Source organism: Cupressus sempervirens, chromosome 11 (assembly GCF_028749045.1).
Source record: "Cupressus sempervirens isolate cs-2001-9-10 chromosome 11, ASM2874904v1, whole genome shotgun sequence".
NCBI lineage: Eukaryota > Viridiplantae > Streptophyta > Pinopsida > Cupressales > Cupressaceae > Cupressus > Cupressus sempervirens.
In genome coordinates this window covers 423636913-423651690 of record NC_143128.1, presented here as the reverse complement: position 1 = coordinate 423651690, position 14778 = coordinate 423636913, and the positions used below count along the sequence as shown (strand labels likewise).

Sequence of the window (14778 nt, the reverse complement as noted above, 5' to 3'; positions counted from 1 at the left end):
TACGAGACACCTGAAATGACATCTCCATGAACAATGGATTTGCATCCATTGTTTGTCGGTACGAGGGTCTCCGTCCTCACACTAGTTGAAAGTTGAAGCTTCCCAATTACTCTCCCTACAATGTAATGTTCCCGAACGGTTTCCATAATGTTCCCGAAAGTTTCGGAGATGGTCTCGATCAGTTTCGGTAATGTTCCCGAAAGTTTCGAAGATTTCCCGAACGGTTTCGACAATGTTCCCGAAGGTTTTGGAGATATTCCCAAAAGGTTTCTACTCTGATACCACTGTAATGTTCCCAAACGGTTTCGATAATGTTCCCAAAGGTTTCGAAGATGCTCCTGAATGGTTTCAGTAATGTTCTCGAAAGTTTCAGAGATTTCCCGAACGGTTCCAGTAATGTTTCTGAAGGTTTCAGAGATGCTCCCGAAAGGTTCCCGCTTTGATACCACTATAATGTTCCAATCCCTGTACTCAAATGTGTGAGCCTCAGGATACCAATTTCTTTAGTGTCAGTTGATCAGGGAATGTGTACAATAGGGGAGTGAGCAACTGAAGGTCTGAAAGGTCGTACAGAGGGTACAAGTCTGAGGCCGTACAGTGGGAGAGACTTGTTCTACGTGACCACAAGTAACTACAGATGCTGGACGTACAGTATCTAGTGTAGGTTTGTAAGGTGACAAGGTGTCCGAATGAGTGAGGTCATATGGTGTATAAGAAGGTTGTACGGTAGGTGTATGAAGGTCATAAGGTAAGCTTGCAAATAGTACAAAAGTTGCATTGAATGTTGCAAGTCGCAGATGGGGTATGGATGGAAAATGGGTTCAATTATGCACCATAAACTACTATCCCGAATTTATCAGACAAAGGTAAACAAGAATGGAGATTTAAAAACAAATAACCTTCAATTAATATTTGCTAAAAGATGGTGCTCCGATTTGCCAAATCGGAGCGAAGTATTACATGCAACAACGGAATAGGGTGAGGGTTGAATCCCACCGAAACTACATGAGCCAAATAGGGAAGATCTTTCACTTCCGAAATGGCGAACAATCCAAAACTCCAACAGGAATTCGCAGTACAAAAGAAATAATCCAAAATGCATACCTAACAACTACCTACATGTCATGCTTAATATACCCATCGAGTAAATCTTCCGAGGGTGTACAAAGATAGCCGACAGCCACACCTACCTATGGAAACAATTAAATTTAAAATGGGTCCAAGATATAATAAACCAATCGGAAATACAAATACACATATTACTAACTTGGCCGCAACTTAATTAATTAATGTAACTAATTAAAAGTCCTTTTGATATATTATTTAAATTCTAGGACCGGTTAATTAATTAATTTAATTAAATTATTACATTCAAATTTGAGGACATGACAAAGAAAGAAACTGAAATCTGAATAATAAATCAAACATATCCAAGAATGAGCCTCTCTCCCTTTTAATACACAAACTGAGACTCTTCAACTCCCCTCTGGCTTTTGTTTTATTCCTCTACGACTCTTCAACTTTCCTCTGGCTTTTCATCTTATTCCTCCTTGACCTTTAGCCCCCCTTATAATATTAAATTGCTCCATTTTGTTCCAGATCTCATTGATAAATTTTAATATCATAAGGGTATATTTGAAAATCCTCTAATGTCCCAAAAAGGGACATTACAGGGTTTCAGCCCACTAATTATTTGAGTTCATTTTAAGAGGAATTTGGTCACCCTCATAGGGGAACACTATATATGAAATATGTAAGTGAAAGCCAAATGACAATTGCATTAGGAGTGATATGATGCTAGAAGGCACCATCATTCCATATTACATAAAAAATTGGAAGGTAAATTGGGTATGCAATTTAATGATTTCAGTTGAAGATTTTTTTCGCTGTTGGGGCACCTTCTTTGAGTTGCATCATTCTTGTATGATGTTTGGCCTTGAATTTTGGAGTGGACCAGAAAGCGGGACTTTTCCCAAATTATTTGAGTTGGTGAGTTGTAATAAGTGCCCTTCAATTTTAGTCAGTGACGTATCCTTTTCATTGCATAAACTGATTCATTAAGAGTCTTATTTTTAAAATGTAAATTGGATCATTTTAAGGGTAAAGGGCTTTAATAAGTTAATAAATTGATTTTAGAAGGGAGTTTCTAGAAAGTTCCCTAACAAGCTAATAAAAAGGGGGAGAGTGTGTCCACTGGTATGTTGAGTTTAGTGTTTCTGATATTTCTCTCTAAGAAAATCTTGCATAGTTCCAAATATTTGGACTTGATCCGTCTCAACCTCCCTGAGGGCAAAGTCCCTCTTGAAGAAAACTAGCTATGATAGTGAAAGATCTACTCTCGCAGATATTTGTTGGAGATCTTTTGTAATATTTCATAGTACTTTCGAATTTGGAATTCCTTGTATGGCATCTTTCAGTGATAGGATTTCAGGAGAGTTTTTGGTATGGTTTACTCCATATCCTTCCTTGGCAATTTAGAAGGTTTACTTCAATGTGTGGGATTTATCGTACACTTCTGAAAAGAGGTTTTTGACAGATTTATGATCAGTCTATGACCCTATAGCATATTTGAAAAAAAAATTATAACAGTGTGAAGGGGGGAGAGAGAGAGAGAGTTCTTGTGAAGAGAGTTTGAATGAGGAGTTGATGTCACTGAATTGGTGCCTATAGTGGGCTAGTGCTCACAAATTGGATCAGGAGTTGGTGCATCTAGTGGGCAAGTTCTCACGAATTGAATGAGGTGTCTGTGCCTCTAGTATGTTGAGCCTACATATTTTGTAAGAAGTTATTATAGAAGCAAGGGAATTTTCTGTGGTTTTATCTGACAAGGGTTTCCAGGTATCTATTATGAGTTATTGTGCTTTTCTCATGTGTGTGATTATTGATTTTGATTAAATGATGTTATTGCCCAACTTTACTCTTGAGTAAATGGTATTATTGCACAAGTTTTAAGTTTGTAAAAAGTAAAGATCATCAATATGCTAATTCATTACCCCCCTCCCCCATACAACCTCTCGCACAACTCCCCAAACCCTAAGAATAACCAGGTGCTCATCAAAACTTGGAAGACCTAGTAAAGGTGTGGACAAAAAAAATTGGAGCCAATTTAGAGCTCATCCAAAATTCACACCTACCAACATTAGCACCAATCACTACAAAAAGACCTACAACAAAGGTATTGAAACTTGCATTACTCAACTATCTGAAAACAAACATAGTCACAAAATAGTTACAACAGAATTTGAGTTTACCACCCACTCACATCACAAACATGCCAAGAAGATGATTACAGAATTTAAGAGCATTTTGCATCTTTCGGAAATTTTAACACAATTACAACAATATTTCAAGTATGCGACCAATAGAGTTTCCAAAGTTTGACTATGAAAATCTAATGCAAAAACTCCAAACATTATTAGACTCAAGTCCCCTTTCCATCCAACTGGACATATAAAAAGTCTAAAAAAGGCTAAGAAATTAAATTCTCCCAATAACTCAACATGACCAATATTCAAGCTTCCAACACCCAAGTACAAAGAAAAGAAAGAAACCTGGAAAAACTAGTTCTCCCAACTTTGTTTTTAATATGTTATTCAGGATACTCTACAGAGTCTAGATCCTCATTATATAAATATATACAAAGGAAGACTTCTTTTATTTTATTAGAAAAAATGTATATGGAATTCATACAAAGAAAAAGAAAAAAACATACTTGTTATAACACATGTATGATAGCCTCCACATGCAACTTTCTGTGCAAATGCCAGGTCTTTTACGTGAGATGGTACAGATGAATCATTTGTATGCCCCAAACCCTGAAATAATAATATATAAACCAAGAGTAAATTTTGAGAGAAACTGACACAACCCAATATCTACATTGAACCTTAAATAACTACACTAACAAATGCATCTCTATACAGACCAGTTGGTACATACTTCCTTGACCAAATGCAAGAACACTGCCATTAACTGCAAGTTTGGATGAAAAAATCAGAAAACTGTGCAGATACAATATTAAAACTCCAGAAGATTTTATAAGCAATGAAATAGCTATCAATGATTTCTAATTATCAATGATCAGATCCATTGACAACAATTAAATGCACGAGACTACTTTTTGTAACTTCACTACAAGATCAAAAAATACAAGCAAAGAAATTTATTAAAAGAGAGCTAAAAAGCTTATTTACCATCAATACATGCAGAATGTGTAAATCCAGCAGCAATCCTGCAAATCTGCACAAATAAATGTATAACAAAGCTAATTGATATTCCATGATCTTTTTCCAAAAACTATTTCACATACTTCAGTATACAAAAGAGAATGTTCTGATCACCACCTTGAACCTCTCTAGAGATTTAATCAGCTTTGGAGTGTACTCGCTGCAAATAATTAGTACAAAACACTGAAATCAGCTCATATATTCATCTTTAACTAAAAAGAAAATGAAACAGAGAATTATCATGATATTGATATCCACCAAAACCAAGGAAACATGTTACAAAAAGTTATTCTAATTATACAGTATCATAAAACAACAACAAAAGAACTTCATCAAGAATGCTGAATGATCTCAATTCCAAATTTTGAAAAATAACAACAATCAAAGAAATAAGTTATTTGAACACCAAATGAAGTGCTATATTGAGGATATAGAGAAAAAATGAAGATTGATCTCTGGCAAGGAGAGTGCTTCTCTAAAGCCTAGTGATGAAATGTGATCCTATGGTACTGCCTTTAGAGCTGCACTTTCTTCCTCGGTTCCTCTTCATTTTCTTCCTCGGTTCCTCTTCATTTTCTTCTCCTTTGCATGCCATTCGTAGGTGTGTGTATTTGTATATTATGTATCCAGTTGGTTATTTCAAATTTTCTTGCATTCTGTTTGGAATGGTTTTTCCAGCCTATTTACTTCACATATACCTGTTGCATTAGTAGCAAGTGGGTAGTTGTAATATCCCCTTATCAGATATCTTAGAATATGGGTACAACTATCTTAATTTCTCACACTTACTTATCCAATTCTTGTGCTTCAACTAATCTAGTACACTAACTCTTAGCATAAGGTTGATGGTGTTTCCTATATGCACCTTCCTTAACTTGCAATCAATGGTGTCAACTTTTAGCTCTTATATATATAATTGTAATGCATTCTGATTTCTTATGTCAAAGATGAACAACATATTTGAATAAGATATCCCCTATAAGTCTCATCCTTTAATAATAATTTTCAAACCTTTCCAACACTAATCCCGCTTATCACATCATTATCCTTATTTTAGTTGGTCTTTATCTACACGTAAATAGTGGTTACCACTTATGATTAGCCTTCTTATTGATTGGTGGAAAATAATTGTGAGGCCTTCTTATTATCATCATTAACTTCAATCTTTTCTACTTATTGATCATATTCAATGGTGAGCCCAATTCGTGCTTTCTCAGCGCTCTAGAAGGATCATATATAAACGGCTCTAGAAGGATCATATATAAACATTTTTCGTAATCAATAGTTGGATGATTGCTCAAATGTTTCCAACAGTGAGTTTCTAGGCATTTATTGTCACATAAATGCCTGCATTTTCTATAAAATAGATTATTACAGAATTGATAAGGCAATTTTCAGTCTTATTGATAATTGCTTATTTCCTATTGTGTTTCTTCTTCTAATATTAGTTGTAATGATATCTTTGACTGTATCTCCTTTGTGGAAGGTTTAACCAACTACATATCTTAAATTTATGCTTTATTGTAGGTCTGATGCTCTCTTATTTGGTGTTTATAAGCTTTCATCACTAGCATGCATATATTCTCTGTAAGATAATTCCTATTTGTAATGTGTGCAGATATAGGAATTGTTTCCTCAGATAACAGATCACTATTCTATTATGGAATTGTTGTCAATCAAGATTGCGCCTATAGCAAGATGCAGAATCTAGCTATCCTGTTGAAACATGGAAGCTCTCTCAAGTGGTGGGTTGTCCTAAAACAAGAGATGAATCTCCAAAAGCTAGGCCGGTTCCTAAATAGTGATCACCTAAAACCTAAATTATATGCGGGAAAAGGGATGAGAAGTGAATGACAAATAATGAATACTAACCTAAATGAGGTGATACACTGATGATTTTGTATGTAATTTTAATCAAATCAACACAAATTATGAAAGATACAAATGATTCACAATACTCAGACAAACACGCAACTACAAAAGTGATTCTATGCAAGAACCTGGAATCTTTTGTTACGAAGGGAAAACCTAGGCTTTACCAATTTTCTGCAAAAAGAATAAGGACATAAACAAAAACCTGTAATCACATGTATCAAGATTTAAACCTACAATAAGGAATATAACTTAAATGAAGGACGAACACAACATAAAAGTAAAGAATCCACAATATTGCACAAGAATCAATGAGAAGGAACCACTAAATCTATATAACCAATGCTGAAAAGCCTTTGCTACAAATTGCTCTTACAATCAACTCAAAATTTGCAATGTACAAAGATCTGAATCCGAAAGAAGATCCTCTTAATGAGGTAAATATACAATAAATACAGCTCATAACCCTAATTCGGATTTCAAGATCATGCATAGAAAAAATAAGTCAAAATTGATCCAAATAATGAAGAAGCCCCTGAAAACTACCCTCAACCCCTATCCAACTGATAGCTAACTGAAAAACTGCCTCTAACTCCTCAAAATCATGCAAAAAACCATAACTCGGATTTCAAAATCAACCCAGAAATATATCATGTAAAAATCATCAAAAATATGCAAAGTATGCATAAAATAGGCTACCATAACGAACTACATGCAAAACTGGCCTTAACTGCTCCATATATCGCCAAAAATAGCACTAAAGTGCTCCATCACTGCATGGAAAACTCAAACTGCCCTTTGACCAATCACACATGTGAACAATTCTAAAAAAGACTCTGAAAATGCCAAAAATAACTCCATTTTTGACTCCACAGTCTAGAGTTCGACTTGTGAGTCCAAAAATAGCCACTGAACTGGCCTTATCTCCCTTATCATTTAGGTATTAAAAATTCGAAACTTGCCTTAACTCCCTTTTTTATAATTATTATTGCATTTAACTTCACATTAACAAATTGATTTATAAATATCAATTTATTAACATTAATTACACGATTGATGCAAATAATAATAAATTATTTTGTTCAAAATAATTATTATTAATCAATTGATAATTAATCAATTAACATAATAACATTTTCATTATTTTCTAATTTTAGAACAAAATACATTTAAATTCAAAACTATGTATTAACATAATTATTAATAACAACTTTCATAAAGTTAGATTATATCAATACATAGTTTTAAATTTAATTAAAGCCAAAGGCAAACCCGAAACTATATCAAATGAAACTTAAGGACTATCAAAAGGCAAAAAAAGGTGAAATTCATAAACATTTGGTTTCATTTGATGGCACTTTTACGCAAACAAGGACAAGAAGGGTTCTAAACCATAGCCGCCATGAGGAAATTCTAGCCCTTTTTCCTTCGATTTCACCTTGCCTCTGCTTGATTGGGTTGGATGAACATCTACTTGTGTTCAGGTCGTGGCTTTCATGTAGCATTTTGTAAGTTCCATTGGGTTTCTTCATGGTGTGAGCCGTGAACCTTTACTTCTACTGTAAGTGTTACTACCATGACTCCATTTCATGGCTCTTGGATGCCTGGTGTATTTTCTATGAGTGCTCTGCGTTTACCTCATGAGTTCTTTCCCTCACTTTTGTGGTTGAGGCTTTGGCTGTTGTGGGCGATTTTATCTGCATTTCGTGAGTTCATGGTAGTCGTGAGTGCTTGTTGGATGCCATGAATGATGATTTCTCTACAATTTCATGAGGTTTTTGCTTTACTCCAGTTAGATGGCTCCATTTCTTCTCCTTGCATGGGTTTCTTCATTCTGTGAACGCCATGAATGATGATTTCTTGCTCCTAGTTTATGGCCATGACTTATTGGATGGATTTAATGCCATAACTGCTGGTTATGGACTCTCTGAGTTTATTCCTCCATGTTTCGTGGCTTCATTTCATTCACAGGTTCCTGCTGGTGAATCTCGTAGCTTCTTTTTCTAGCTTGATGCCGTGACTTTCATGGGTTTCTTGCTGTGCTATTATATTGGACGTGGGTGATCATTGTAAGTTCTTTTACCTCCATTCTCAGCAAGCATTGGCCATGATGTAAGTTATTTGTTGTTGTTATTACTTCAGATGCCATGGTTGCTGTAACTGAATATTTTTTATGGCATGAATATTTACATCTTGCTGTTGTGATTTCATGGTTATTCACGGTTATCTTCATTATCTGCTGTTATATATGATATTACTCTATGATGGAAATCGCTATTTTCTGTAGCATCTTCTCCATTTCTTTTGCTGTTGTGTATGCCATGAGGGTTGTAATCGGCCTTCGATAAACATGATAGCAGAATCCCTGTCCTTGAGTAATTGCAAGTAATTTGATTTTATCTTTTCTAACTCTCCTTGGTTAACTCTGAAAGATTAAGAAAGTATTTTTCTCATAATGGCAAGAGAGACTTTTGTTTGCAACAATCAATGACCCCAAAGTAATGAATCGCATCTCCATTCTTTGTCGCTGTTTGTTTGTTTTTTTTAATTCTTCTTTTATCAGATCTGTCATTAGCATATGGGATGGTACTATAGTAAGAATCCTCTTTTCTCCCTTTGAAGTGCCTTCGATATGTTTTACTTCCGAATATTGTATTGAAAATATCCTTGCTGCTACCATGAAATCTACAGTAGATTCCCCTGCATTCTATCTCATTCACATGTATGCTGAAATTTATGATGAGATAACCTTGTCATTGTTATGTATATGCTTCGCACTTTTGCCATACGATATCACTTCAATGTGTCATGTACATGTACAAAAATCAGTCATGTCCCCATGAATGTTTTGAGAAATGGGAAGATCTGATGCATTTTACCTCATGTACTAAATATCTGATTTTGAATTACCATAAACATCTTTCTGTTTATGTTGTAGCCTATTGACATTGCCAATGATTGTGAGAATGATTGTAGCTGCCTTAATGCATATGAAATTGAAGTTTATTAATTGTCATTATTTTCTAAAGCTTTCTTCTGTATGTGCATCTATTCATACTGAGAATGGGGCTTATTTGAAACTCTAAGAATCTTTAATGTTAAATATTACAAACAGATGTAAAATTCAGAAAATGATGCTCTCAAAAAATCACCGATATTTCCTTTTCTGCTATTTTTCTAGGGATTCTGCTTGCATTGCTCCCTAAATCACCCTATTTTGGTCATAACCCAAAAACCGTTTGCCTTAGTTCCTTCTCAATCGCCCAAAATATGCCCCGTAATATGACTGTATTTTCTTGCTGATTGTAACTCATACTCTATTTCTTTACCATCACTAGTTCACTCTGTATTTATCCTTTGCAATTTTATTTCATTTTCACATTCGTGTCTTTACAACCTTGCTGATCAATCCTTGAGTCCACCTGTAGCTTGCTGCCTATTTTGCTTATTCTTTTATTTCTGAATGTTATCTTCTCTATTGTACATGCTTGAAAACTTTATCCCTAATGTGTACTTGTAGCATTCCAATTCCTCCATGATTCGATTAAAAGGTTTCATACCTATACCCTTTGACAATCTCCTCATGTCTTCAATCTTCTACTATGGTTCAACTAGTAGGTCCCATACTTGTAATTTATGTATGCCCCCTCAACAGTCTCCCCATGTCTTTAGTCTTCGCCTCTACATGATTTGACGAGAAGGTTTCACGCTTGTAATTTATGTGTCCCTTCGATAGTCTCCTCAATCCTTCAGTCTTCGCCTCTACAAATCTCAGTTGAAAGGCTTCATGCATGTAATTAATGCAAAATCCTTCAACAACTTCAAACTTCATTCTATATCTACACATAAAACAAAATTATTATCATAAAAACTGTTTTGCTTTCAAACATCTCTCTTGCCTTCACATCTTTTAATGTAGTTATCTGAATAACCATGTTGTAGGAATACTAAGTAATGTAGAGATAATTGGAAAGATTTCCATTGCTCAGTTCGTATGAATTGACCCTCCTCTTTTTTTTCTATTTTTGCAAGTCTATTCCCAGATGGAGATGCGGGCTCAAACCTCCTTCAACATTCAGAACAGCGATCCTTCCATTCAAGCCATGGAGGCCTTTCCCCTTATCTTATCAGTACTTTTTTTTTTATCCAATGTGTTTATTCAGATATTATGTTAGGAGCTGAGAATGCTTGTGTAGTATCTAAATGCATTGTATTAAGTACTATTTAAGATTTGAACACTTTGTACCTTATCAAAACAGTTTTGAATATCTCAAAAAAAAATGTATTGTTTTGGTACTTGTATCTCAAATAAAAATGATCAATTTTTCTTGTTCATTGATTTTTGTACTTTACTTTCTACATCCATTTCATTCTATAATATGTATGCTCAGCAACTTAAAACACCTAGCTTAGTATAAAGGCAAGCATAACATAGTAATTTAGGAGATATGTTAAATTGGTAACAGGAATCCCTTGCGAATCAATACTTCTGTGAATGTGTCAAATGCCTAAAGTGGACTTTCGTGTTATTCATACCCTTCTGACATTATCGTATCAATAATTGGTGGATTATGTTCTTTGAATTTCTGCCACCATCATAGATTACATTCCCTCTGTCTTCATTGTATTTCCTCTATATGCCCACATTGAAACTCCCATACCCATTCAATGCTCTATATATTGCATTCCTTATCATCAAGCCTAATTTGTGAATATTCCGAATGCCTTCTTGATGATTCTTCTGGACTATGTTATCCATGCACAAGTTATTAATTTGTCAACTATCACTGCAACTGAGCAACTGACTCAATCTGTGTGTAAAGGTATTGAAAGTCTGCTTTATTCCTTCTCCCTACTCTATGATCATGCCCCCTTCTAACCTTCCACTTACTAGGCATCATCACTGCACTCGCTATCCCATGCTAGGATCTTTATCTCCCTTCCTTACTCTCCTGTGAGTCTGTATCCCTTCATCTTGCCTTCTACTAAGTTGAGTGTACAATTGGATCTCCTATCGCACGTTCTTGTCCACCCTCCCCCACCTTTTCTCATCCTTTCTATATTACATTATTTATAAGTTTATTTCTTAATGAAACATCATGACTTCTAGTCGCTAATAAACTTATTACTTACACAATCATTTACTATTTTAATAATTTAGGTTTGTGCTGTTTACCATAATATGTATGATGTTATTAATGATATCTGTTTTTGATAAATAATATATTATAAATTATAATGTATTTAGTTTAATCAATAAATTATTATTATAATTATATTTTATCAATTTATTAATATAAAATACTAGATAAGTATCGATCTTAAACTTATCTAGTTGTAGGTATTACCTTGTTTAATTAGCATATATTACTATTGGAGAAAACCTGTCATCTATTGTTGCCCGGTTGCGATATTCCTAAATGCCTGCAAGGCATCTCTATCAACCCAAGCCGAATTGAATCTTCGGCTCTCCCTCTCTAGGAGGTACATTCTAATCCCATTGGGTATAGAGCATGCCTAGCACAAACCTTCGATCACCATCCATATCTCAAGATGCAAAACAACAGAAATATTCCTTTGAAAATTCTAAGCCCAATTCCTGCAGGCTAGCAAGAAACCGCTCTGGTACCATTGTAAAGAGCCTAACTGAGCTCTGTTGTGTTTCCGAAAAATGTAGACTTAATTTTCCCTTGTTTAAAAAAGTTTTCCAATTTCTATGACTTTGGATTTGGATATTTAAATTGCTTTTTGGGAAAACTTATATTGAGCAAAATTTGTAAAGAAATATGCAAGATTTATATTATTGTTTAAAAAAAACAGTAAGTACAATTTTTAAAGGACCCTGAGTTTAAAGTATAATGGTAGGAGCTTGTAAAGGGAAGCACGTCCAAGACTACTGGCATGTGGAAATTCAGAACTGTGTCGCAGGCAGTCAGCCGACTTTAATTCCCAGTTGCCACGTATGCCAAGAGCCTTCAATGGAATAACAAGTGTTTTGCTTGCATATTCAACCCCTTCACAATGATTGAACACCTCAATTGGACCTCCAAACACCAATCACAACCTCTAAAACCCTCACGCTGCCAGTAACAATGATTACAGGTTTATGGTAATTGTCATCCAACTCCACCAAACAGTAAATACGGCTCAAGAGTCTATATGGGAAGCAATAATTATTACTGAACGCCACCCTCAAATGAAACTCGACCCTTATTCTTCTTCCAAACTCGTCTTAAATTTGCAAATATCAAAATAATAGTGACGCGTCTTACTCCTCAGAATTTAGTGTAGAATTTAATAACAATCTCTAAGACACGGAAAACCTGTAATATCTCAGTCATAAAATAGATTATTAATCAAACTATTGTTAATGGGCCGATTGATTTAATATATCTCGGACCCATTTATTTTTTGTTTCCGTAGTTTGTGTTGCTATTAGCTATCTTTGTACACCCTCGAAAAGTTTTCTCAACGAGTATTTAAGCATGACTTATAGATAGTCATTAAGTATGCAATTTGGATTATATTTCTTTGTACTGGGAATTCCCGTTGGGATTCTCTATTGTTCACCATTTTGGAAGTGAAAGACCTTCCCTACTTGGCATTCTGGTTTCGATGGGATTCGACCCTCACCCTATTCCGTCTATGTACTGCTTGGCTCGGATCTGGCAAATTGGAGCATCATTTTCTATGTGGAAAATTATTATTTGGTACAAGTGTATCTGTTTGGTCTTTGATTATCTGCAAGTTATTCTTGTTTTAATATATATTGCATTGTGTTCGAAATGGCATTGCTGAACTTCTCTATTTTCCCATCATCATCTTCATTTCACCGTTCACCCTCCTGTCACCGCACAGACGTACGACCTCCACTAGTCTTTCCCTCTTTTTGCACCCTTTCGACTCCCCTCTATGCTACCGTACGGAAATCATAATATCGTACGGCCTTCTTGACCCCTCCCCTCACCATGCTTCCATCCTGCCTACATCTATCGTACGGCATCCTTGTGCCACCATACAGCCTAAGTTACCATTTTCCCACCATACAACACATATCCGCTTTCACTCCCACTATATGGCCTTAATATTGTACAACCTGCAACCATTCCCGTGCTGCCACCCCCTTCATACCATATGGCCATTCATAGTCATTGTAATACCAAGTTCAAGGGACCATACGGCCAACATTGCATCTGTACGGCCCTCCTTGTATCATTGCCTTGTCACACTGTACATCACACAGTCGTACTGCCTCCATTTCCTCTGCCCGAAGAGGGAGAAAAAAAATTTCAAAGGAGACATCAGTAAGGATCATCACAAAACCACAATAGGAGACTTTGCCAAATTGCTATACAACAACAGCAATTCACAGGATCGATCTTCAAACCAATTCTTCAAAACTTTAGGAAAAACCCTCACCAGATGATCAAGAGAGAAAATTTATAATTCAAGATGATTTTTCCCTCTCCAAAAAGCCATATTTATACAACAAAGCTGAGCCTCTTAGCTTCAAGCTCACACTCTTCACTTGAAGGCAACTTTTATAATATAGCATCATACACTTTATATTATAAAATAAAATGATAATTAAGAGTATCAATAATAGCCATTAAACCACAATCTTCCCAATAAATATGACTTCCATAAAAAATCATCAAGAGCTTCAAATAACAAACCAGATGTCCACCTTGCTTGAACTACACATCCAAAAATAGTAATCGTCCGAAGGTGACTTACTAAAATTAGCAAGTCCAAAAATAGCAATATCTGGACAAAGACCCCCAAAACCAAACGTCAACTCACGAGGGTCGCGATGATGAGTTGACAAAACCGTATTCCAGGAACCTGCTAAATCGGGGACATTACATTTTCATTGATGAGAAATGGAGCCATGCAACCAAGACATATTGGCGACCTACAAAAAACCAAGTTTTATTATACACTGCACTGAATCAAATCAAAAGCTTAAAAGATTTTACGCATTAAAGAAGTTAAATTCATGTTAACAGTTGGATTATTTCTTATACTTGCATTGAAAAACTCAAGAGGGTATTTAGTCTTGAGTGCTAATATTCAACCCTTTATTCAAACTATGCATTCAGAAAAGAAGCTTAAAATAGTCTAAGCATTAAAGAAGTTCAATTCATTTGAACAGCTAGATTATTTCTTATACTTGCATTAAAAAATTCAAGAGGGGATTTAGTCTTGAGTTCTTACATTTAACCCTTTATTCAAACTATGCATTCAGAAAAGGTATCCTCCACCAAAAGGTATTCAAAACCAATTTACTAAAATCATGTCTCTAGACCAAATCTGCACTCCTAGATCATTCTAAACATTGGAAGTTTCACCCTGCAGGCTGTTTCTGTGCCTTAAAAAGTTTGGTCCACTTTGGAAAAATGGAACAAAAAATATATGAGAAATAATATACAAAACATAGGAATGCTTAAACATATGTGATATTGCATTGAATGAACAACAAGAATGCGAAATATCCATATTTGTATAATATATTCAAAATGATGATTACATTTGAAAATGCAATTGGCCAATGAACCAATGGTGAAAATACATCTAGTACCTTGCTTAATCAGTCTTTATGAAATTTCAGATCATAGCCATAAAATTAATAATTTACTATTTTGTAGTTCAGTAGTGTTGTTTGCATTCCTTGTCTATT

At 35.0% G+C, this 14778-nt stretch overlaps 1 protein-coding gene across 9 annotated transcripts in view; it reads right to left on the bottom strand.

The window, feature by feature from the left end:
- The window catches only part of RUG1 (Regulator of chromosome condensation (RCC1) family protein), a 274217-nt gene that overhangs the window by 147535 nt on the left and 111904 nt on the right, over positions 1 to 14778 (bottom strand). For all 9 annotated transcript variants that reach the window (XM_089809717.1, XM_089809722.1, XM_089809721.1 and 6 more), the window contains 4 exons: positions 4344 to 4386; positions 4194 to 4239; positions 3926 to 3972; positions 3713 to 3815 (listed from right to left, as the gene is read on the bottom strand). In XM_089809717.1, the coding sequence (XP_089665843.1) occupies positions 3713 to 3815; positions 3926 to 3972; positions 4194 to 4239; positions 4344 to 4386 (239 nt within the window). The remainder of the gene's footprint in view (positions 1 to 3712; positions 3816 to 3925; positions 3973 to 4193; positions 4240 to 4343; positions 4387 to 14778) is intronic.